General features: G+C 49.1%; 2 protein-coding genes across 2 annotated transcripts in view; both read left to right on the top strand.

Annotated features, from left to right (window-relative positions):
* The first annotated feature begins 13,580 nt into the window (after positions 1-13,580).
* On the top strand, positions 13,581-19,649 carry CIMAP1D (CIMAP1 family member D). The gene is made up of 4 exons (XM_073324691.2): positions 13,581-13,632; positions 16,614-16,724; positions 18,729-18,842; positions 19,168-19,649. The coding sequence occupies exons 1-4, from the start codon at positions 13,581-13,583 to the stop codon at positions 19,647-19,649; spliced, it is 759 nt and encodes a 252-aa protein (XP_073180792.2).
* A 3,764-nt stretch (positions 19,650-23,413) lies between these two features.
* Positions 23,414-24,763, top strand: part of SHC2 (SHC adaptor protein 2) — a 28,714-nt gene continuing 27,364 nt past the window's right edge. The window contains exon 1 of the mRNA XM_073324153.2: positions 23,414-23,675. The gene's annotated coding sequence lies outside the window, so the exon portion shown is untranslated. The remainder of the gene's footprint in view (positions 23,676-24,763) is intronic.

Below are 24,763 nucleotides of genomic sequence, written 5' to 3'. Positions count from 1 at the left end.
AGATCCTTAATAATGCGTTGGAGGGGTTTTAGTTGGGGGCTGAAGGTGACGGCTAGTGGCGTTCTGTTATTTTCTTTGTTAGGCCTGTCCTGTAGTAGGTAACTTCTGGGAACTCTTCTGGCTCTATCAATCTGTTTCTTTACTTCTGCAGGTGGGTATTGTAGTTGTAAGAAAGCTTGACAGAGATCTTGTAGGTGTTTGTCTCTGTCTGAGGGGTTGGAGCAAATGCGGTTGTATCGCAGAGCTTGGCTGTAGACGATGGATCGTGTGGTGTGGTCAGGGTGAAAGCTGGAGGCATGCAGGTAGGAATAGCGGTCAGTAGGTTTCCGGTATAGGGTGGTGTTTATGTGACCATTGTTTATTAGCACTGTAGTGTCCAGGAAGTGGATCTCTTGTGTGGACTGGACCAGGCTGAGGTTGGTGGTGGGATGGAAATTGTTGAAATTTCAAATTTAACTCAATTTGAAATTTCAACAATTTCCATCCCATCACCAACCTCAGCCTGGTCCAGTCCACACAAGAGATCCACTTCCTGGACACTACAGTGCTAATAAACAATGGTCACATAAACACCACCCTATACCGGAAACCTACTGACCGCTATTCCTACCTGCATGCCTCCAGCTTTCACCCTGACCACACCACACGATCCATCGTCTACAGCCAAGCTCTGCGATACAACCGCATTTGCTCCAACCCCTCAGACAGAGACAAACACCTACAAGATCTCTGTCAAGCTTTCTTACAACTACAATACCCACCTGCAGAAGTAAAGAAACAGATTGATAGAGCCAGAAGAGTTCCCAGAAGTTACCTACTACAGGACAGGCCTAACAAAGAAAATAACAGAACGCCACTAGCCGTCACCTTCAGCCCCCAACTAAAACCCCTCCAACGCATTATTAAGGATCTACAACCTATCCTAAAGGATGACCCAACACTCTCACAAATCTTGGGAGACAGGCCAGTCCTTGCCTACAGACAGCCCCGCAACCTGAAGCAAATACTCACCAACAACCACATACCACACAACAGAACCACTAACCCAGGAACTTATCCTTGCAACAAAGCCCGTTGCCAACTGTGCCCACATATCTATTCAGGGGACACCATCACAGGGCCTAATAACATCAGCCACACTATCAGAGGCTCGTTCACCTGCACATCCACCAATGTGATCTATGCCATCATGTGCCAGCAATGCCCCTCTGCCATGTACATTGGTCAAACTGGACAGTCTCTACGTAAAAGAATAAATGGACACAAATCAGATGTCAAGAATTATAACATTCATAAACCAGTCGGAGAACACTTCAATCTCTCTGGTCACGCGATCACAGACATGAAGGTCGCTATCTTAAAACAAAAAAACTTCAAATCCAGACTCCAGCGAGAAACTGCTGAATTGGAATTCATTTGCAAATTGGATACTATTAATTTAGGCTTAAATAGAGACTTGGAGTGGCTAAGTCATTATGCAAGGTAGCCTGTTTCCTCTTGTTTTTTCCTACCCCCCCCCCCCCAGATGTTCTGGTTTAACTTGGATTTTAACTTGAAGAGTGGTCAGTTTGGATGAGCTATTACCAGCAGGAGAGTGAGTTTGTGTGTGTATGGGGGTGGGGGGGATGTGAGAACCTGGATTTATGCAGGAAATAGCCCAGCTTAATTGTCATGCACATTGTGTAAAGAGTTATCACTTTGGATGGGCTATCACCAGCAGGAGAGTGAATTTGTGTGGGGGGGTGGAGGGTGAGAAAACCTGGATTTGTGCTGGAAATCACTTTAGATAAGCTATTACCAGCAGGACAGTGGGGTGGGAATAGGTATTGTTTCATATTCTCTGTGTATATATAAAGCCTGCTGCAGTTTCCACGATATGCATCTGAAGAAGTGAGCTGTAGCTCACGAAAGCTTATGCTCTAATAAATTGGTTAGTCTCTAAGGTGCCACAAGTCCTCCTTTTCTTTTTGCGAATACAGACTAACACGGCTGTTACTCTGAAAACTGAACCGATTGGGGAGGGTGAGGTAAATGGAGGCGTGCATACGAGGACCTGATCCTGGGCTGCACAAGTGGACTGGACTGAGGGAGAGGTGCATGCTAGGAGCCCTAATCCCCGTGGGCCATGCATGAGGAGCAAGATGGAGCAGTGCATGCTGGGAGCTGTGCATGGACATCATGATGGAGCAGTGCATGCTGGGAGCCCTAATCCCCGTGGGCCATGCATGAGGAGCAAGATGGAGCAGTGCATGCTGGGAGTTGTGCATGGAGATCATGATGGAGCAGTGCATGCTGGGAGCCCTAATCCCCGTGGGCCATGCATGAGGAGCAAGATGGAGCAGTGCATGCTGGGAGTTGTGCATGGAGATCATGATGGAGCAGTGCATGCTGGGGAGGCCATCCTCCTCGTAGGCTGCCCCTCCAGCCCACGTGGGTCGAGATGAAGCATTGCATCCCAGGCACAGTCATCTCCGCTGTAGTTGGCTCCACTGGCCCCAGTTTAGTTATAGCATCTGGGTTCTGGTGGGTACCACAGTGAATCCCCCATTGGAGCAGGAGTTAGGGAGCTGCTGAGCTGTGTCTTTTCTCCTCTAGAGCTCCCTCAGAGTAGCTGAGATGGCTTCTTCCAGACGGCGACCTCCTCCTTCTGCCACCAAAGCTCCACCTGATCCCTCCTGGCTTTGGCTAGTTCAGATCTCCTCTCTTCCCTTTGCACGACAGTGTCACTGTATAAAGCCCCCTTCCATGTGATTTTTTTCTATCAAGAAATGGCTTGAATGCCTCTGCAAGGCGATATGTGTGGGCTGTACAAAATCCCTTGCCTGCTTTGAGGCCAGTTCTGTACATCCCAAAGTCTCCCAGTTGTTGCCCACCAAGCCCCCTCTCTCTCAACTTGCTCCCCCAAATCCTTCCTCAGTTCTTACTGGTTCTCCAGGCCTTCCCCTCCCTGAAGCTGTTGGCCTCAGCCTGGGAGTATAGGGACCTGTTTGAGCTGACAGCAGGGTGTTTCACTTGTGATTTTCAGCACTAAAAAGCATAAGCGAGCTGTAGCTCACGAAAGCTTATGCGCAAATAAATTGGTTAGTCTCTAAGGTGCCACAAGTACTCCTTTTCTTTTTGCGAATACAGACTAACACGGCTGTTACTCTGAAAGGAGTAACTGTAATAGCTGACAGCTGTAATGGGCTCTTAACTTCTACACCAGCTGGTAGAGTGGGACAAAGACCCCCACTGTCCTAGAGTGGGTTACATAAGCTCCTTGGGACAGGGAAATGTGCAGCACTCTGCCTTTTGTAAAGCACAAACACTGTGCTAGAAATGATCACAAGTAATAATCAACAGCAGGTCCTCTCTGCCCTTCAGCCCAAACAAACAAATCATCAACAGGCCTCGTGATACTAAGAGAATGGGCAATGAGCCAGCGGGACAAAAGGGAGATATGCATGTCACAAAAGAAGGGAATGTAGTGCAGAAAAGCTGGCGATAGTGGAGGATTAAGATCTTCAAGTAGGGAGAGCAGTTAAATCTGCATGCAAAGTCCTGGTTTACTTAGAATGAAGCACCACAAGGAAACCTTCTCAACCTCCGTGTAACTTCAGTGGGACTCATGAGAAAGTGGTCATCAGAGTCAGAGATTCCAAGGCCAGAAGGAACCATTGTAATCATTTAGTCTGACCTCCCGTATAAATAACACAGGCATAGAACTTTCCCAAAATAACTCTTAGAGCATATACTAAAAAACAAACAAACAAAAATCTATTCTTTGCTAAAAATTGCCAGTGATGGAGAACCCACCATGACCTTGGTAAATTATTCCAATGGTTAATTTCCCTCACTGTTAAAAATTTACACCTTATCTCTAGCAAGAATTTGTCTAGCCTCAACTTCTAGCCATTGGATCTTTGTCTGGTACACCAAGGAGCCCATTATCAAATAGTTGTTCCCTGTGTAGGTGGCTTGTGACTGCGATCAGTTAAAGGCATCACAATCTAGCCCTTTACCATTAATGATTATTATACTCACATTGCTAAGGCCCCCATCACCGCGGTACCTGGCAGCATTTAAAATGGGGTGGCTAACATTCCAAGCAAAAGAAGAAAATAATCGTTAATGATTTAATATTATTATTAACAATGTTTGAATTGTTAGTTGGAAAGAAACTGTCCTCAGATTCGTTCATCCTTTCACCTTTTAGGGTGATAAACATCAGAGAGACCACCACGTTCACAGGAGTGTAAGGCGACGCAGGCACAGGGTGCAGACATCAGTTGTTAGCACATTATCCTTGCTGTTTGAATGTGGACACTGGGTCACCACTTACCTGAAAAGCCAGGGCCTTCAGCTCTGTATAGTCCAGAGCGTAGTTGTACTTTCTGTGAAAATCACCAACTTCCAACTGAAACTGATGGTGATTTGCTCCAATAATGAATGAGTATCCAATCTGGCTATGGTGGAAGCAGCTGTGCCAAGGTGAGATAGATACAGTACTAGAAACCAAATCTTAAGGGCCAGATGCTCAGTTGATGTAAATCTGATTTGGCCCTAGGTCACTCTCTCAGGCTTAGGCTTGGAAGGATTAGATTCTTATCAGTTAGTGTTGGTAAATGTCAATTTCACCATACACATGCAAACGACAAAAAATATTTCCATTGATGATAATAAAAATGTACAGAGTGGCAGGGTAAGAAAACTACAGCTTGAGAACTTATTAGAGTTTGATTTAAGGACATTTGCTTTGTATATTTTGACCTGTGATGTTGACAATTTGGGTTTTAATGGTTCTGAGGCTTTAACTTTGATTCTCAGCATCTGCGGTCATTGAATAATTGTCTGACCCCTCCTCCATTAGTTTCCTGCAACTATGAACATTTAAATTGATAAAAATAAGATGTTTAAAAATAAACATCGATATTGTTCATCAATATTATAAGAAATAAAAAGGGAATCCTGCCAAGGCTACTCATACTGTAAACAGTGAAGGCTGAAAAGGAAACCCAACAAGCAGGGCAGCTTTTCAGCTTTGGCACTTTGTTCTCTGGTGCACTGAAATAAGCATTGAAGCACTGGGTCTGAAAGGTTCTGTCTTCCTGTGAAAGGTCTTACCCATTGAGAAGGGTTTGCAGAGGTTAAAGATCAATTTTATACTCAAAATGCAGGGTTTTGTAAACAGAGCATCAGGATCTAGGACCCTAGATAAAGAGGCAGAGAAATTCTGCTGACTCATCTTGGCAGGCAGAACAGGTGGGGTCCTATTAGTTCCAACCCAGGAATATAAGGGGCTGGCACGCCTCTGAGGCAGTGAAGGCTAGTGGATAGGGCATTAAAGTGGACTGCGGAGACCTGGGTTCAATTACTGGCTAGGCTTCTAAACTGCTGGGTAATATGTGGCAAGTCACTTCACCTCTCAGGTCTGTTTCCCCTCCTGCCCTTTATCTTTCTTCTTATTTACAGTGTCAGCTCTTCAGGGTATGGATTGTCTCTTACTATGTGTATGTAGAGTGCTTAGCACAACGGGGACGTGATCTCAGTTGTGGGCCATAGTTGCTACCAATACAAATAATTAATTAATTAATAATCAAAGACAAAGGGAACTAGTGGCATGAATAGAAAGTTCCAGTAGGAAACAGCCAATCTTAGGCTGAACTTTGTGCATCCTGGGATTCCTTGACAAGTGTCTTGCAATGATTCTTGTCTCAAATGTGTTCGGTTTTGCAAGGAACAAGATGGTGTTTCTTACTGTCAGCACTGCAAACTCAACCTGAGATCTGTGGGTCCAGCTGGGGTTTTTCCTCCTCTTGCATCATCACCTGTAATAAAGGTTCTGCAGGCCAAATCAGTGACCCTATGCAACCCCGCAGTCATCAGTACCTTTGCTCAGATAGAACGGCCTAAGTAAACACTTCTGTTGAAGATGTACAACCCCTTTCACTCTCTCTTTGCCGTGTTGATTCTGCAGGGCAGAAAGGAACAAAAATCAGTATTTGGTTCAATTCAATGAGGATTTATGGCATGACGAACTCTTCAAGTGTTGCCAAAGTGTAAATGCGACAGGTCTCTGTTAGAGGTAAGTAAGCTCCACCCAGAGATTGAGCTATACAGTGGGTGGGGTTTCACCTTTGTCCAAAGCTTATGCTCAAATAAATTGGTTATTCTCTAAGGTGCCACAAGTACTCCTTTTCTTTTTGCGAATACAGACCAACAGGCTGTTACTCTGAAATTTGTCCATTTGTCATTCTTGGTCTAGCGTGATGCTACTTCTGCATTCAGTAAAAAGGCATTTTTGTCACCGGCCAGCAGAGAGGACTGGGGGAAAACACACGCAACGGGCAGGTCTGTTGCATAAGAATGCACCCTGGTCAGTTTTCATGGTAGCACTGTGCTTTGAGCAGGAAATCTGCCTTTCGGAGTCCTGCTGCGGGTCTCTCAAATACCAGTATGTATTACCAAGTACAAATACCACTATGTACATACCAAGTTGTATGCTTGGTGTCTGCATGCAAATTGGTGGGAACTGACACCTAGAGACCTAACTGGGATCTGGGCCCCATTCTGGGAGGCGCTGCACAGACACAGAGTGAGACAGGGCCTGCCCAGGAGAGATTACCATCTAAATAGACAAGACCGACAAAGGCTAGGAAGAGAAAGTAGCTGATGACTTAAAAATGGAAGCTACTTGGCATTCTGAGGAGAAAACCTTGTGTTTAAGGAACTCTCATTTATTCCTTAGCTCCTTCTCACACTCACCCCCAGCAGCTTGCTGTTTTTCAGATGTGAAAGCTGGTGACAGAGCCTGCCTTCTACCTCTAGGGGGAGCCCTTTGGTCTGGATTTGTAGAGAAAACAGAAGCGCTCAGCCAGCCCCAACACCGCAGGCCACATGTTCAGCAGGGCTCAGCTCCCATCTCGGTACGCTAACTAGTGGGCCACATGTTCCCAAGCCGGCTGGAGGCTGAGCTGTTTCAAAAACCCAGCTCTTATTTAGGTGCCTAACCGGGAGCTGAGCTCTTTTGCGGTTCTGGCTGTGGGCACTGAGCACTTGAAAATCTGGCCTGGAGCATTTGTGCTTTTGGTAGCGAGGTAGCACGGTCTACTGGGTAGGGCATTGCCCTCAGAATCAGGAACCCTTGGTTCTTTCCCCAGCTCTGCAAACAAGTCACTCCACCTCTCTGCAACTGTTTTCCCTTTGTCTGTTAAAATTAACCAATTTATTTGAGCATGAGCTTTCGTGAGCTACAGCTCACTTCATTGGATGCATGCCGTGGAAACTGCAGCAGACTTTATTTATACACAGAGAATATGAAAAAATACCTCCTCCCACCCCACTGTCCTGCTGGTAATAGCTTATCTAAAGTGATCATCAGGTGGGCCATTTCCAGCACAAATCCAGGTTTTCTCACCCTCCACCCCCCCACACAAATTCACTCTCCTGCTGGTGATAGCCCATCCAAAGTGACAACTCTTTACACAATGTGCATGATAATCAAGTTGGGCCATTTCCTGCACAAATCCAGGTTCTCTCACCCCCCTCCCAAAAACCACACACACAAACTCACTATCCTGCTGGTAATAGCTCATCCAAAGTGACCATTCTCCCTACAATGTGCATAATTAAGGTGGGCCATTTCCAGCACAAATCCAGGTTCTCTCACATCCTCCCCACCCCCATACACACACAAACTCACTCTCCTGCTGGTAATAGCTCATCCAAACTGACCACTCTCCAAGTTTAAATCCAAGTTAAACCAGAACATCTGGGGGGGGGGGTAGGAAAAAACAAGAGGAAACAGGCTACCTTGCATAATGACTTAGCCACTCCCAGTCTCTATTTAAGCCTAAATTAATAGTATCCAATTTGCAAATGAATTCCAATTCAGCAGTTTCTCGCTGGAGTCTGGATTTGAAGTTTTTTTGTTTTAAGATAGCGACCTTCATGTCTGTGATTGCGTGACCAGAGAGATTGAAGTGTTCTCCGACTGGTTTATGAATGTTATAATTCTTGACATCTGATTTGTGTCCATTTATTCTTTTACGTAGAGACTGTCCAGTTTGACCAATGTACATGGCAGAGGGGCAAATAAATTGGTTAGTCTCTAAGGTGCCACAAGTACTCCTTTTCTTTTTGCGAATACAGACTAACACGGCTGTTACTCTGAAATCTGTTAAAATTGCCGACTATTCCAAGCAGGAACGCTCTCTCGTTCTGTGTCTATGCAGCACCTGGCACAATGGGGCCCCGATCTCAGTGAGGGTCTTTTGGTGCTACTGTCATAGACATCATCATCATTTTGACCATCTGGCCCTTGGTTGTTTTAACTGCGTACACGCGACTTGGTTTCTTGCGCTGAAACAGGGTCTGCTCAGCTCTTTCTGTTACGTGGGTCTGTCTTCCACCTTGACTTTAGTGGGGTTACATAGAAGTAATGAGGGGGCAGAAGGTGGCCCTCTGTGTCCGAGTTCTAGACCCATTTCTCCATATAAGGTAGCCCCCCACTCCAATACAGAAAACATTAACAGCCCTTTCCATTTATCATGCGGAAGGATGCCACCCGTTAGCATAAGCTACCAGGGGAGCTGTTCCTGTGCTAGCAGTTCAGACCCACAGATGCAGTTTTAGATAGGGGAAATAAAGAATAACTTGTATGTCGAAACCACAGGGGATGCGTAAGGAGGCAGGATGAAATGACCCAATGCTGGAATTTGGCCTGGACACCAGCATTAAGCCTCCAAATCCTTACCTAAAAGGTGCCATCAAATGAAAGGAGGGCGGGTGCCCCGTGGTGTTGTAACAATTAAGTCTATAATTTTTGCCTGCTTAGGAATTAACCATGAAAAGTAGGTCAAGTTATTTTCAATAATGAATGTTATAAACGGTGCAAGGAAACCAGAGAGAGACTAAATTAGTCCAAACAAAACTGCCTACTGCTATGGTTCAAGGACTGCATTGACGTTGGACTTAAGAAAATGTGGAAATGAAGTCAAATAGGAAGTTAAATATGGCCTTATAGAAATGGTTTAATTGCTGTGCAAAACAACGAGGAGATGAACTAGGCCACCCACTCCCCCCCCCCCTTTTGGGGGGCCTTAAAAAGAGACTTTTAAAATCATCTCACCTCAGTTCACCTCGCGCCAGCTCAGATCATCTTCCCTGACCCCGTGACAGAAGGAGGGGACCCGTCCGAAGGAGTTTCTTCCCAAGAGGAAGGCCACCAGGCTTGGCTCTTGTTTAGGGGCCTTTGTTTTTCATCTGTGAATCCTGAAAGTCATTATAACATCATGCCAACCACTCCTCAGCCCATCAGGGAGGACACCCAACTATCAGCACCACAGGGGTACCAGTCAGAGGCAGGTTAGCTCCTGCTCCATTTCCCTTCCCTTTGTGTGTTACTTTCTGCCCAGCTATTTGTCCTCCTATTCCCTCTCTCATTCTCTCAGCTTTTCATCAGATCCTAAAATCAGCTGTACATAGGCCTCAGAACAGTGAGATGATCCTGCCCTGCCTTGTCTGAGGAGAAAGGACCTGACTAGATGACATCCCTGTCCAGAATGTGAGCCAGGGTCCAAGCAACAGGTTTCGTAGCCAGCCTGAAGCATCCATTCGTAACTGACCAGCCTCCCATGGCTCCAAGATCATCAACAAAAGCCGAATTCCCCCCCCCACACCCACTTTTCTAGCTTCTCTCTCCTCCACTTTGTGTCCCTCCGTCCCTTGGAACAGGAGAATCGAACCTCCTTCAAACATCAGGACTGAGAGCAAAATTAACCCTTCCCTTTTCCTGAGAGGAAAACTGTTGGTGAAAATAAGAGACTGATATTTTGCACCCAAAAGGAGAAAGACTTTAATAGGTTTTAATTAAGTTTGTTTTGCATAATTGTGCAGTTTCCACGTAAATCCTTGCTTTGATTTCTTGTGTTTGGTCAATAAACTTCCAACTGCAGGATGAAGGCTTTTGGGTGTTTGCCAAAAACCTGAGTAAACCAAGGTCTCTGGAGAACCCATCCTCCCCCAGCACCTTTGCACGACTGTTTCAACACTGGGCAGCGAAAGAGGTTATAACACCTTGCTGCGATTGTTTGGGCAAGTCACTTCACCTCTCTGGGTCTGGGTCCTCATGATCACCCAGAACCCAGCCATGAAGATAGCACTAGCAGCAGGAGGATCAGAGGGCTAACGGAGGCTCTTCATTCGCTCTTAGCGGCACACAGCGGAGAAGCTGTGATTTTGTTCTAGCACAGGGCAGTGGAGACAGCCAGGTCCTTACAAAGCATGTTCTAGAGGAGGTGCAACAGATCTTGCCCTATTCGTAGGTCATTTTGCACTATTGGAGCAATGAAAATTAGCCGTTAAGCTGCAGGCCTTGGAGCAGGGTGGGGGGGATCCTTCCCTGGTATAAAACTGTAGGGGACAGTACAAAATGACCCAAATTAGAACAGCTCTTAGGTTTGGCTGCTGACCACCCCAGGATCAGCTGAGGATTGGGCCCAGCCTTTACTTCAATAGGGGAGAAAGGGCAGATTCCCTGCAGGACAGCGATGCTCTTCCGAACTGCAGCTGCCTTTCTGCCCAGAAACTCCAGGGTTGTTTTGCTGGCTGTTGTTCGGGAAGGCTATATTTGTGGGGATGGGTCACAGGGTCACAGCAGCATGTGAGCTACATTCCCACCGGCTGTCTGCCTGGAGTGACTAAATGTGCTGCATTAAAATTAGCAGCTGACAATTAAGCCGGCCGCTGGGAACCTGCTCCAAGTGGTGAGTCATACATAATGATGGATGTACCTTACCTGCTGCTCTGCGTCTTGTCTCCCCACCCCAGAGTCCAAGCCCTGGCAACGCGGGGTGCTAATGGTGCAGGCAGGCAAGTGCTCCAGCTCCTTTGCCCCCCACCCCGGCAGATGGGAAAACCCATTCATTGGGGGAACCCATGGTACTTGCCCCCTTGATGGGCCTGCTAAAAGTGGGATGTTGTTGCTATGGTTATTCGGTATTTTTGCAGTCAGGGTAAAGGGAGAGCTGCTGTAACAGTCCTGTTCCTCCACCGCAGGTCTCAAAGCTCTCCACGGTGAACGCAGACCCGCTCCAAGATGGAAGCATTTGCAATTATTCCACAGCTGTGTAGGGCTTCACCATTGTCACTGCGCGGCCTGAGGAAGCCAGTCAGAACATCCCAGCAATGGCATCTCTCTATGGTACTTACTTATAGTACCACTGGCACAGTTCAGGGCAGCTGCTCCTGTGTTCCTCCTTGGTCCAGCAAGGACTCCCCCTCGCAGGCCTTGGGCTGTCATGGCTGCCGAGACACGTGTGTCTCTCTCCCTTCTGAGCAGGGTATGTCCAGCCTGAACAGTTCCCTGCCTTCCCTGTGTTCTTCTCAGCAAAAGACAGGCTACTGAAGCAGGCTTCTCTTGCTTTCTCTTCAGAGACTAACAGCCCACCAATTGCCAACAGTATCTAACAGCTATCACACAGTTCTTAATAAACAGTCATATTTTATTCTCAAGGTAAAAGCACTACAGAGAAAACATATTAAAAACAAGAGAAGAACCTACCCTCGTGCTACTAAGCTGGTCCGAGATCCTGCCTCTCCAACATGGGCGCTGGCAGGAGCGGTGCTTGCAAATCCCACCCAGGGATTTTCCTCTGGTTGCAAGTTCATCACACCCTCAGATGAGAACCAGCACAGCCCGGAAACGTTTCATCCACCCTTTGGTGGTCTTTGAACTGACCATGAAGAGGCAACAATAAGTCTCTGCTTCCAAAGGCTGGATTCGAGGGGGGGAGGGGGTCATTTGCATTTCCTTCCCCGCAAGTATTTCCTAGGAAATACACTTTGCTCATATTGCCCCCTGCCACGAAGTCCTCTGAAGTCCCTAATATCTTCCAGAGATTTCATTAATCATGTCCTCTCTCCTAAAGAGGTTCCATGCAATCCCACGCTAGTCCATGAACATTTGCGTTTTCATGGGAACGGACTCCCCAAAGTCTTAACCTTCATTCCATAAGGTTTCACATGATTCCATAAGGTTCGGCCAGGATACTATTGTATCTGTCCCAACTACTTATTACCTGTAGTATCTGAGCACCTCACAATCTACGTGACACTCAACTTTGGGATGTTTCAGAGCTTCTAAAATAATGAACCACCCTGGCATGACGAACAGCTGGAGTCAAGCACTGAGCCCAGACCCAGGGCGGGATCAGACCTTTTGAATATGTCCATGTGGCAATAAAACATCCCCAGCACTGAGTCTCAGAGCCCAGGTCATCTGGCTCAGGCTAGCAGGGCTCAAGCTGGACCCCAGGTTCTGGGACCCTCCCGCCTCGCGGGGTCTCAGAGCTCAGGCTCCAGCCCAAGCCTGAACGTCTACATGGTAATTTTATAGCCTCACAGTCCGAGCTCCATGAGCCTGAGGCAGCTGATCCAGGCCAGCCATGGCCTCGCTGCAGGTCTTTCATTGCAGTGTAGATAGATGTACCCTTCATTGTGCTTTGCTTCCTGCCAGCCCCCCCCCCTTCTCCAGGCCTAGATGCCGATTCTCTTTGCTGTCGTTTATATCACTGCATCATTGGTGCAAACCAAATCAGCATTTTACAGCCACTTTTCCCCGGTGTGAATGACCACACCCAGGAGAGGGCAGTGGGGAACTTGGCCCCAGGTCTTTTCCTTGGCAGGGTGTTTCATTGCCATAGTTTCAGCTGACAGCGACACCAAAAATCCACAAGCGCCCAGGAGGGCAGAATGGAGTGTTATTGCACCTGCATGAACTCCCCCATCTGCTTCACTGGTTTTGCACTGTACTCCTCTGAGCCTTCACGACACAGGCCAGGAGCTGGGGCTCCCCACTTGCCATTTCCAAGGGAATCCCTGGCTGCTGATTCTCAGCAATCCTGTGCAGGCAAGGGGTCCAGCACCCACCCCACACCTTACAAAGGAAAAGGACTAGCCTCTGCCCCAAGCACCAGCCTCTCGGACACCTGGCAAGTCCCAGAAGCATCAAGCGGACAGGCAGCAACAGCTGCATGTTGCTGGATTTCTCAGCACACCAGGCAATCCTGCCCCATGCTGGCTGCACTCATCAGAATCTAATTCGCCCTCCTGACCCCCTCGGAGAGCAGCTGGAGAACAGAAGGCGTCATGCTCCAGAGAGCAGGGCAAAGCAGCTGTCTCGCCATTGGCCTGCAGGGTTGCTAAGTGGGCATCAATCTTGCATCACTTTGCTGGGGCCACGGTCGAGTGTGTGTGGGGGATAAGTTTACAATGTCACCCCCAGTCCCTCCTCCATGGGTGTCTGCTTTCAGCGAGTGCTCTGTGTCAAGCGCCCAGTGGCTGTCACCAGTGCTGATCGACTAATGCTTCACCGCAGCAGGGATCCAGCAAGCATCTCGTGCTGGGCTCCTCTGGGAATACCAGGGCCAGGGCCTTTTCTCTCTTGCATCCTGGCAGGGCGGTTTTATCAGAGCAGACAGAAATCCCCGCCTGTCAGCATTCGCACTGAGGATCAGCCGTAGTTCTGGAGCAAGAAGCAGGGAAGAGAGCATGGCCCAATAAAGGATTGGTTCCGTTTGTGCATCCAAGATGTGTCCGGGATGGCAGAGGTGGGGCGGAGAAAGACACCTGCCATTGCTGCTCATAAGACCGGTATGCTTGCTGTGAAGCCCCAGCTCCCTTTGGCATGAGGCAAGAGTGTAAGCAACTGGAGGCAGGTCTGTCTTTTTATGAGGTGTCTGTACAGTGCCTAGCACCGTGGGGCCTCAATCTTTAGGTGCTACTGTAAATAAATAAATAAATAACCTCCGAGAGACTGTCATTTCCTGTACATTTGTACGGCCCTTAGCAAAATGGGAAGCTGATCTAACTGACCTAGAGGTGCTACTCTGCCTCAGTTTCCCCATCTATGAAACAGGGATAATGATTTTGACTTCCCTTGCTAAGCATTTTGAGATCTGCTGATGAACAGGCCTGTATAAAAGTGAGGGATTATTAGTGTTATGACTGCAATATACATAATAAAAATAGTGACCAATAGCAATCACTCTCTTGACTCTGAGCGGGCAGCCCAGCAAAGGAACTTTATGAAACCTACCTGAAAATTGCTCCTTTAGAGAATCAGATTTTGAGAGGGTTTTTTTGTTTCTGTTTTAAGGATCTGGAAATGTCTGGATATGTTTATTTCTGAGATGGGCCCAAAATAAAACCCTACCCATCCCAACCCCACCACGGTGCAACTGGCCTGAGGCAAATCCCTGAACTGCTTGGTGCTTCGGTTTCCCCATTTGTGAGGAGGGATTGTAAAATTGACCTACCTCACAGCAGGGACAGAGGGGATGTGGTGAAGCTGAAATGTCTGTTCAGAGCTGCTGTCAAGATGTCAAGTGTCCCATAAGTGCCAAATCGTTAGAAATCACGGCTGGAAACAGGAGCTGTTGGGAGGTAGCTGGTCTTAGCTCTGTGACATTTCTGTTCATTACAGTGCTCTGGATTCAGGCAGCACTTTCCTTAGTGCTGTCACTTCCCTCCTCTCGAAGTCGGAGCTGCAGGCGTTTCGACAAATGGCTTGTGAAAGATGCTTTTGTTCCCTATTACCAGCAGGACAGTGGGGTGGGAGGAGGTATTGTTTCATGATTTCTGTGTGTATATAAAGTCTGCTGCAGTTTCCACGGTAAACATCTGATGAAGTGAGCTGTAGCTCACGAAAGCTCATGCTCAAATAAATTGGTTAGTCTCTAAGGTGCCACAAGTACTCCTTTTCTTTTTGTTCCATCGTTACTTCTGTAAGCGCGTGTGTATCCGCTGCTGGAATTCTATCTGCTACCTTCTCACAATGGTACCCCAACACTGCATCCTTGGACAGCAGAGAAACTCATTTTCTTAGGGCATGGCTGCCTCTCCTGTCAATGTACCTGAGCTAGCTTTAATTTAGCTGGCAGCAGTGAGTTTCAGCACATATATCATTGGGCATGCCTGCCCTGTAGCACCCCCTTCTGGCAAAGCATGGTGCCGCAGGCCCTGCCCTCAGTTTACCCTCTTCAGGGGCTCCTTAAATCACCTCCACCTGTCCAGAGTTGTTAAAACATTCCCCTTCTGGGTCTAATTTACAATTCACAACAACATACAGTCCTGTAGGGCTTCCCCCTCTTCACCCAGAAGAGAACCCTCCTCTTCCCAGGGCCATTCCCCAACAGGAGTCTTTCCACCCCCCCGCTGTCTCCACTCCACTCCACCCTCCCTCTTTTCCCAGGAGAGGCTCCGAGCCTTTCAGCTCCACCCTGGCTCTTGCCTGCTTTTTGTTCCCTGCAACCAGGGGCTCTCCAGCAGCCTTCCACTCTCTGAACCCTGCAGGCATCGTCTAAGTCTCTATAGCTTTGCTTCCCCAGCTTCTTTCTTTCAATGGCAAAGGAGACTTGGCTGAATAATCTATATCCACCACTAACTATAATTGCTAACTACTTAGTGGTTTATATTCTCTTTCTGCCCTGGGTCTTCCAGCAGGCAATGGTACACCTTTCTAATACTACCCCATTTCCTCTTCCTGTTTCCCCCTTTATAAGGTCCAGGTGCCTTCCGTAAGACCAATTTGGGCAGCAGATAATGAGTCACACGGGCCCACTACCTCTTAGAGGCGCAAGTCGCCCTGAGCTAGCTTGCTAGCCCTGCAAGTAATTACCCGGGATTCCAGGTGGGCTTGTATGCGTCCATGCTAATACGGCACCACTGTTCCAGTGCTTGAGCCAGCTAGATCAAAGCGAGCTCAGGTACATCTGTGTGAGCTGCAGTTACACCCTGTGATTGGAGGCTAGACATGCCCTTTGTGGCAGTACATCCCCTGCTCAAAGTGCACCAAATAGGAACTTCAACTGTGAGCCCTGCACTTAAAATACAGACCCCCCCAAACCCTGATGCTGCAACAGCTTCAAATCGAAGGTGATTGCTCTAACAACATATGCAAATTAATAGATTCGTATGAATTATTTGTATTACTGTAGCGCGTAGGAGTGCCCATCATGGACCAGGACCCCCATGGTGCAGGGCGCTGTACAGATACAGGAAAAGACAGTCCCTGTCTCAGAGAACTGTGTCGTCAGTCTCTCTTCTGATGTGACAGCACCAGGGATTCTGTGTGGGCATCAATCAGCAGCTTCCTATATGGAAACTCCACTGGGCTGAAGCAACATAATAATGTTTCTCTGGTGCCTTTGAATCTGAGCATCTCAGAGAGCTTTGCAAATACGAAATAGTTTCATTGTCAAGTCCCCCTTGGAGGATAGAGAACGCTCACTGTGTCTGCATTAGAGGTGGGGAAACTGAGGCATGGAGCGATTGAGCAACTTGCCCAAGGTCATCCTTGGCGTCAGTGGCCGAGTCTGGGGTAGTACACAGGAATTCCTAGCTTTTTTTTTCTAATCACCAGCTCGGACTTTTTCCAAGAGTTGGGCACAGAACCCAGGCATCCTAGCACTCAGTCCTGGGTTCAGATCAGTAGCTAACACTCCTTTCCAGAGCGAGGGACAGAATGCAGCAGTCCTGGCTTCTTCTGCTCTAACCACTAAGCTACATTGCTGCTGGCAGCCTGGTTTTCTGACATATTATTAACTCATGTGCATTTTGTTGGTTTGTGCCAGGTCCCGGGCCGGGACAATACCGTCTCCCTCCGACTGTCGGATTTGTCAACCACGACTGCACCAAGTTAACCAGCCCAGCTTATTCCTTTCACAGGAGGCTCAACAATGTCAGTAAGTCTTTGTGAACCACTCTCTCTGAAACAGCCTGGGGCCGAACAACGTCAGTGTCATATTCTTCCCAGTGCCCCCCTCACACAAAATTCCCTCCACTCCGTATCCAGTGTCACTTCACCCACCTCCCGGCCCTTCCTCAGAGCATCTTCTCAGGCACTGAGTCCAAATGTGTGTATACTGCACCCGTGTGTGTATACCTCCCCTCCATATGGCCCACATGCGTTTGGGTCCTGTCTCTGTGTGTGTACCCCAGTGTGGGTTTGTATCCTGTCACTATCTGTGTGTGTTTGTATCACCCATGTGTGGGTTTGTGTCCTGTCTATGTGTGTTTATCACCCATCTGTGTATGTGTGTTTTCTTTCTGTGTGTGTATCACCCGTGTGTGTGTGTGTTCTGTGTGTGTGTGCATCACCCATGTGTGGGTGGGTGTATCACTCACGTGTGTATGTATCACCCGTGCGTGGGTGTATGTTCTGTGTGTGTGTGTGGCCCATATATGGGTTTGTGACCTGTGTGTGTGTGTATTGCCCATGTGTGTGTGTGTATCACCTATGTGTGTGTGTTCTGTGTGTGTGTATCACCCGTGTGTGGGTGTGTGTGCTTTCTGTGTGTGTGTTGCCCATATGTAGGTTTGTGTCCTGTGTGTGTATCGCCCATGCGTGGGTTGGTGTTCTCTGTGTGTGTGTGTCTAGGAGAACTTCTTGCACACGGATCTTTTGTGCTTTGCCATTGTGTACAGTGTTGCTGTAACCACGAGCTTGCTGGAACAGGGTAACTTTGAAACTGCATTATCTCATCTGAGCAGGCTGAGAGCACAGACACCGTAGGACACCTGACCGCTGTTTATTTCCAAAACAAGAATGCACAGGGTGAAGCAGGGAGCCAGAGGTGAGAGGCCAAAAGTGCATTATTCTCAAGCTCAATAGGATTTGTAATGAAAACCAATACACCTTTCCTCCCTGCGCCATACCCCTCCTGGCCAAACTGCATCCCCTCCCCACTTCCGCTTCAGAGGGGTCATTGAAATGCAGGCCCACGACCATCAGGGGCTGCTGCCACTCATCTCTGAATGCAGCCCTCACGCTGTCCAGACCTTAGCCTCAAAGCAGCGAGCCCCGCTGGCCCCTTCCAATGGCCTGTCATTTTGAAAACCTGTCGCGACTAAACATGACAGAAGCGTGCCTGATTAGTGGAGGTTATGCCTGTACGTGCCCAGGAGTGTTGTGGCCGCGAGTTGTAACAGGCACTCTTCAGCTGTCGATCTCAACGAACAGGGGAGTAACGTTATCCCCATTAAGAACAGGAGGACTTGTGGCACCTTAGAGACTAACCAATTTATTTGAGCATAAGCTTTCGTGAGCTACAGCTCACTTCATCTAAAGTGCCATAAGTCCTCCTTTTCTTTTTGCGAATACAGACTAACACGGCTGCTACTCTGAAACCTGTTATCCCCATTGCACAGCTGAGGAAACGGATTTTCCTAAGATCAGCAGCAGAAGAACTAGGGCTAGAGACCTGCCCTCCCCTGCAGCCCTGTCAAGCTCTTGATGTTGCTTACAAATGATCAAAGGCCTAGATCTGATCTCATAGCTGTGGCTTTTACATGTGATTCCATTGATGTGATCATTCCATTAGATGTGATTCCATTGACTGGAGTGGAGGGCTTGATTTACACCAGTGTACGTGAGTGGAAATCAAAGTCCTTTATTTACTCCAGATTCATTCCCTAGGATGGGCCGGAGTCTGATCTCAGGGCAGTGTAAATCCAGAATGACTCCATGGAAATCAGCAGGATTATAACAGCGTAACAGATCAGAGTATGGCCCGGTGTGGATGCACAATCAAACTGAGATGTGACCGACAGGCCCGTGTCCAAATTCATCCCTCGTAAAATCCCACTGAAGTTATATCAGGCATGAATTTGGCCCACTCCATAGGAGAAAGCGCGGTCCTATCTTCCCAGCCGCCCCATTGCTCTATGCTTTTCCCTTTTGTTGTCAGTGTACTTTAAAGATTCAAGCCCAGGTCCCTGCTATTACGTGGACCCGCAGCTCACTCGCTTTGGCAGGAGCGGAGGCCCGTCCTATTCCATGCTGGCGAGATCAAAGACCGTGGGTGAGTGGAAGAGCATCAAAAGCCTCCATCGGGCTAGGAGTTGGTGTGCCTGGTTTGGTCGCGTCAGCAGCTCATTTTGGGTTGCTTTTAAATTGAATGCAGTGCGTGTGGAAAGGGGCTGGTTTAGCAGCCCTTGGGCCTCTCTTTATCCTCAGGGCAAGCTACTCCTCCGCCATTGTTCCTCGCTCAAGCCTGGTGGGCCCCCTAGGGTGAGAGTGGCCCATTCAGCCCTGGGCTGAGGCCACTTCCAGGGGTGAGTCAGAGCCAACACAGGGGTCAGCTTTGGTGCGTCCTGCTTTAGCGTTTACCGCTGTGTCTCCTTCAGTGCAGCCACAGACCCCCGGGCCAGGCAGGTACAGTCCAGAGAAAGCCCCACCTGTCACCCAGCGCAGGCCGCCGTCTTTCTCCATGGGATCTCGTACCAAGTACCGGCGGGCGGATCCCGTCCCTGCCCCGAACAGCTACACTCTCCCCTTGCTGCTGGGCTCCCGGGTCCCCAGCAAACCATCCAGCCCTAGTGTCACCAGCTCAGGGTGGAACAAACACGGTGGGTTTTCTGAGGCCTTGTCCCAAACGCCTGGCCCAGGCCGTTACAACAGGATGGATCCCAACACCTACTTGCCCCGACCACCTGCCTCCTCCATTCGGGGACGATGCAGTGCGCCCAGGGCTGCCTTCCGGACACCAGGACCTGGAACACACAGCCCAGAAAATGTGACCGCCCACAGGACAAGAGCCCCGGCCTACTCCCTGGGTGTCCGGCACTCCGAATTTGTCACTCCTCTCATTGTGGATGTTTCCCAGTGACAGAGCAGTGGGGCAGCAATTCCTTGGCATCAGGCCAACTGGCCTTGATTTACCTTCCCTGCCTTGATCTACTGGATCTCCAGGGACTCAGACTGGAAGCTCTTCGCTTTGCCCCCAGCCCATTCATGCCAAGCAGTCCTGGGAGAGCTTCCAAGCAGCGGATGCACCAACACCTGAGACATTTAAAACCGGGCCAGTCCAAACCCTGTGGCACTGTAGGGAACGATCCTGCACTTCTCTGCAGTGGGAGGAGTTTTCCTAGGGTTGCCAACCCTCCAGGATTGGCCTGGAGTCTCCAGGAATTAAAGATTAATTTTTAATTAAATATTATGTCCTCATGTGATGAAATCTCCAGGAACACAACCAAATTTGGCAACCCTAAGTTTTCCACCTCTGGCCTCTGTGACGCTTTGATTCTCTAACAACCTCCACAAACTGGGTGCTGATCTTCCCACTTGGAGACCCAAAGTTTCTTTAATAAATAGGTCAACAAAGAAGAATTTCAAAGACAGTGTTTGTATGCAGTGTGGACTTGACGCAGAGCTCTGTGTGGCTCGCAAGCTTGTCTCTCTCAACCACAGAAGTTGGTCCAATAAACGATATTACCTCCCCCACCTTGTCTCTCTAAAGATATTTTCAGGGCAGGCAGGGGATAGGGAGAGGGGGAAAGGGAAGAGGTGCTGCTTTCTAGCCCCCTCCCTGGCATTCCTCCGAGTTCGATTGTCATATTTACTTTCCCACCATTTATTACTGCTGCTTCTTTTTGCTCTTTTCCTGCCTCAGGCAGTGAAACTAGGCTGGTGAGTTTCACTTGCTGTATCTAGTCAGTTCCCTTTCAGGTTCTAAGCAGTACCAGGCCTTTGCGTTTGGGTGTACAGCCCTGCAAGGGAGACCATAGCAATCCCCCCCCTTGGCCCTGAGGAATGAAATTATTTCTGTTGTAATAGGTTTTAAACCCCACCTTTCCCCTGTGTATTTTGAACAACGTTTGGGCCTGAGCTATTCACTAGCATCATTTGTAACATACAAAAAAGTTTCCAAGGGTGACAGATGTTCTTCTGGTTCAGAATAAATTTACTAACCAACGAAAGACACTGTGTTGAAATGCTGCCTCCCCGCTGCATCACAGCTCTCCACCCCCACGTTTCTTGACCTTTCTGCACTAAACCACACCACCCTGCTAGCCCTCACACAGAGCTGTCAAGTGTCGACACCCCTGGCGAAGGCACCTCCTTGTAACCTCCTTCCCTGTTCCTTCCTGCTCAGCGACTGACGCCCGCATGCAGCACAGACCCCTCACTGGTGTCAAGGGGTACAGAACATAAGAACGGCCCTAAGGGGTCAGACCAAGAGTCCATCGAGCCCAGTGTCCTGTCTTCCAACAGTGGCCAGTGCCAGGTGCCCCAGAGGGAATGAACAGAACAGGGAATCATCAAGTGACCCATCCCCTGTTGCTCATTCCCAGCTTCTGGCACACAGAGGCTAGGGACATCATCTCTGCCCATCCTGGCTCATAGCCATTGATGGACCTATCCTCCATCAATTATTGTAGCGCGTAGGAGCGCCCATCATGGACCAGGACCCCCACGGTGCTAGGCGCTGCACAGATACAGAAAAAAACAGTCCCTGTCTCAGAGAATCTATCTAGTTCTTTTTTGAACCCTGTTATGGTCTTGGCCTTCACAACATCCTCTGGCAAGTAGTTCCACAGGTTGACTGTGCATTGCGTGAAGGAATACTTCCTTTTATTTGTTTTATAGCCTGAGTTATACGGATTTAAATCAGTAGAGGATCCACCTCGCTGGATGGGAAGGGGAGGAGGGGACGACAACATGACTAGCCATCTTGATAGCGTCCTAGAGAACTTGGTCACTGGCCCCAGACACCGGTTCTGTCCTGTGCTAGGAGGCGGGCCTGTATGAATTTGGAAGGCAGGTCTAATGTGGGTTATAACTTACCGACAGATCCCATGTGGCAAACTGCTCCAGTTCCTTCTGTGCAGCAATGAGGAGGGAATGGATGGACTCCCTCCACGTGTGTGAAAGATCTTCCACCTACCTTCAGAGACAGGCTGGGTATCTGTGGTGTGAAGCAGCACCCCAAGGGGAAAAGAGTCGCCTTTCTCCTCAAGGTCTGAGTGATCAGGCTGCCTTGCACTGGGTTATGCCATGACACGACTGATGCACCTCACCATTTTAACCCCCATGCAACACAGCAGAGACATCTTCTTACACCCTGTTGGTTGCTGCAGGGGATACACCATCTATCCTCCCACCTATGTCTGCCTTTGCGCCGTGAGACCAAGGGTGAGTGTCTCCTGGGCACGAGTACCCAGAGCCTCTTCATGTCCCACTGCTCACAAATGGGGAGACCGAAGGCGGGAAAGCTTCCATTATTGTGAGCTGCTGGGGACAGAGCTCAAACCCTTCTTCTCTCTAGAATGGCCCATGTGCACCTATGGTGCCCCACGCCATTAATAAATAATAGGAGGCGGGGGCCCAGATCCCCAGCTGGGATCAATCGACATAGTTCCGAGGAGACTGCCAAGGTCTGGTGGACCTGCTAACACATCAACGGAGCTGTGCCAACTGGTATCAGCTCAGGAGCTAGCCCTATGCGTGGAGTCTTCTTTATGGGAAAGTCCTAGAGAACTGATCTGGGAGGGATAATCTTCCTATAAAATGACCTGTGGGATGCAACAGCCGGGACCTCACCCTTTGTTTCATTCTCTTGATATTCCAAGTGACCGCTCTAGAATCTGGTTGGTCTCACCCCTATTAAATGCTGTAAAAGTGCTCGGTGCCCAAGTGCCGTACACTAAGGGGGTATTCAGGGTTACTTATTTGTACGTGCAAGGCTTAGCACATCAGGGCCGGGAGGTGTTACTGTCAGATTAATAACAATAATGATGCCACATTCTAGAGATGCCATTCTCTGCGTGAAGAGTCAAACCCAAAGCCTGGGTCTGGTTCTCCCCTGCTTTGGACCATGTGTCACCTGTGTACAACCAGGTGTGGACTAGCCCCAGGTCTACCAACCTCAGTGAACCTAGCCCAGGTTTCAGATCTATGAATGTAAGAGGCAGGCAGGCTTTGCCTGAAAATGCCCTATCCCATAGCCAGTGTTGATGCTGCTGGGAAAGAGTTAAGTGGGCTATGCTGATTGGCCGAGGCAGGCGGTTTGTTACCCCACCTGGAAAGAGGGGAGGTGGGAGTGGCGCTCTGGGGAGAAAGGATCTAGGGTGTGGGCTGAGCTGTGCAGAGGGAGGAGCAGCCTGGTCTGGGGAGAAGATCTGAGCTGAACTTTATGGTAGCTGTATCAATAAAGCCCAAACCGAGGAAGGGGAGCGGTTGTACTCCAAGAACAAGCTGGGAATGGCACTTCCGCACACTAATGACAGCTGAAACTGGGCTCCTGAGAAGCCAGCATCCTGAGGATGGGGATGGAGTGGGTGGCTCCTTCTTTTTCCTTCAGCTCCAAAACCTCTCCAGAGAGAGTGGCTGTAGCGAGACCTTCGGCCTTCCCCCACTGTATCCCCTACTTTTTCCCTAGGGTGGCTGAAGATGATGGGAGCCTGACACAGTCACGCTTTCCGTGGCCTGGATTTTACTACCAGCCCTGGCTAATTAATCATTTGCTGATTTCTTTCTAATAAGTTACATCTGCTGAGTTTCTGCTGGGCCTCTGTCTGGCGAGGGCGGCCCCCGGTTTCACCCTGGGTGACTTGAAATAAATAAATAAATAGATACCGCCTCACTCGGCCCTCTCGCTTGTTTATTTTCCCCTTGATCAATAAACATTAACCTCCCCCCTGCATCTGCTGGCCCACAGAGGGAAACAACAAGCAGGCAGCAGGCAGGGGAGCCACTCTCTGAACGGAGAGCCCAGAGGAAGTGGTGAGAGCAGCGGACAAACTGCAGCTGAACTCAAGGCAGTGGGCTGACGGAGAACGTACCAGCACGGGCTTTCAGCCGCCCTTCCTCCCAGAGCGCAGTGGGTAAGAGGGAGACCAGTTGCTGGCAACAGGTAAGTCCTCTATGAATTGTGTGTGTGTGTGTAGTTATCGGGGTTGGAGGCTCTCCACTTCAAGCTGCGGTCCTGTTCACAAGTGAAGCAGAGTCAGGTCCAGTCACTCCTCACACGGGAGGACTCTGCTACGAAGTGGGTTGTGTTGATTTCATAACGGAGAGCGGGGTTCTGCCATGTAGCTAGGCAGTGACCCCCAGCTTCAGCAAGGCCGTAGAGAGAGCTGTGCTTAGCCTTGGTGTCTTGGCCCAGTTCGAGTTCGGGGAGAATTGCACTGTGCCCATCTGACACCCCGCCCACCCACTGAGGCGTTTGGGACTCTCCACCCCCAGGTCTAAATGCTAAAAGGAAGGGAGGCAGAACAAACAACAAACCTGTATATAAATGCTCAGCCACTAGGACTAGCCACTTCTGCTATTCTTCTATTGTATTTTAACAACCAGATCCTACGGTGGTTGGTTCTCTAGAAAGACCAAAGATTAGCTAGACTGTTCTGGAGCAATGCACGCTGTTGAGCGCCAGCTGTGTTCCACCCCAGAGCTGGGTGCATTTTGGTAGCGCGTGAAGTGGCTCAAAGAGCCTACAGAGATGCAAGAACGTATTAATACACCAGAATGTGCGTCTCTCTGGCCCCTTATCCATTCACACAGCTACCCGAACTGACATGACACAACATCCATACACACACACACACACACAGCCTCTCTGACACAATACTGGACATGCCCACCATACACTCCCAATGACACAGCCATGCACACACGCCCTCATCGCTACACAGGCCCCATACTCCTCCCCGACCCGCACAGAGACCAAAATGAGGGAAACGGTTGAGCCCCTTTGAGAACACAGGCGATGCCTGTGACCTTTCCCCATGAGCTGTCTGGCCCCCCTGACAGCACACCAGGCTCCCCCCTTCCTTTCTGCGGCTTTATCTGCACTGCAGAAAGAGGTGGGCGTTTACACTGAGGCAGCTCTTTCCATGCAGGTAGTTTTCACCTCACTGTAGCTAGTCCAGGTCAATCCGGTCCACATCTGGGTTTGACCTCGACCAGCCTTGTCCAAGTGAAAACGACAATGCTGGGTCT

Source organism: Lepidochelys kempii, chromosome 25 (genome assembly GCF_965140285.1).
Source record: "Lepidochelys kempii isolate rLepKem1 chromosome 25, rLepKem1.hap1, whole genome shotgun sequence".
Classification (NCBI taxonomy): domain Eukaryota; kingdom Metazoa; phylum Chordata; order Testudines; family Cheloniidae; genus Lepidochelys; species Lepidochelys kempii.
This window is presented reverse-complemented; position numbering and strand designations above follow the sequence as displayed.

What these genes read in the sequence shown, in the direction of transcription:
- CIMAP1D (XM_073324691.2), top strand. Translation starts at nt 13,581, where the DNA reads ATGGCAGAGGTGGGGCGGAGAAAGACACCTGCCATTGCTGCTCATAAG. An exon ending in CAGGAGGCTCAACAATGTCA is followed by an intron (nt 16,725 to 18,728) that starts GTAAGTCTTTGT and finishes TTTTGTTGTCAG; the next exon opens with TGTACTTTAAAGATTCAAGC. An exon ending in GGCGAGATCAAAGACCGTGG is followed by an intron (nt 18,843 to 19,167) that starts GTGAGTGGAAGA and finishes TGTCTCCTTCAG; the next exon opens with TGCAGCCACAGACCCCCGGG.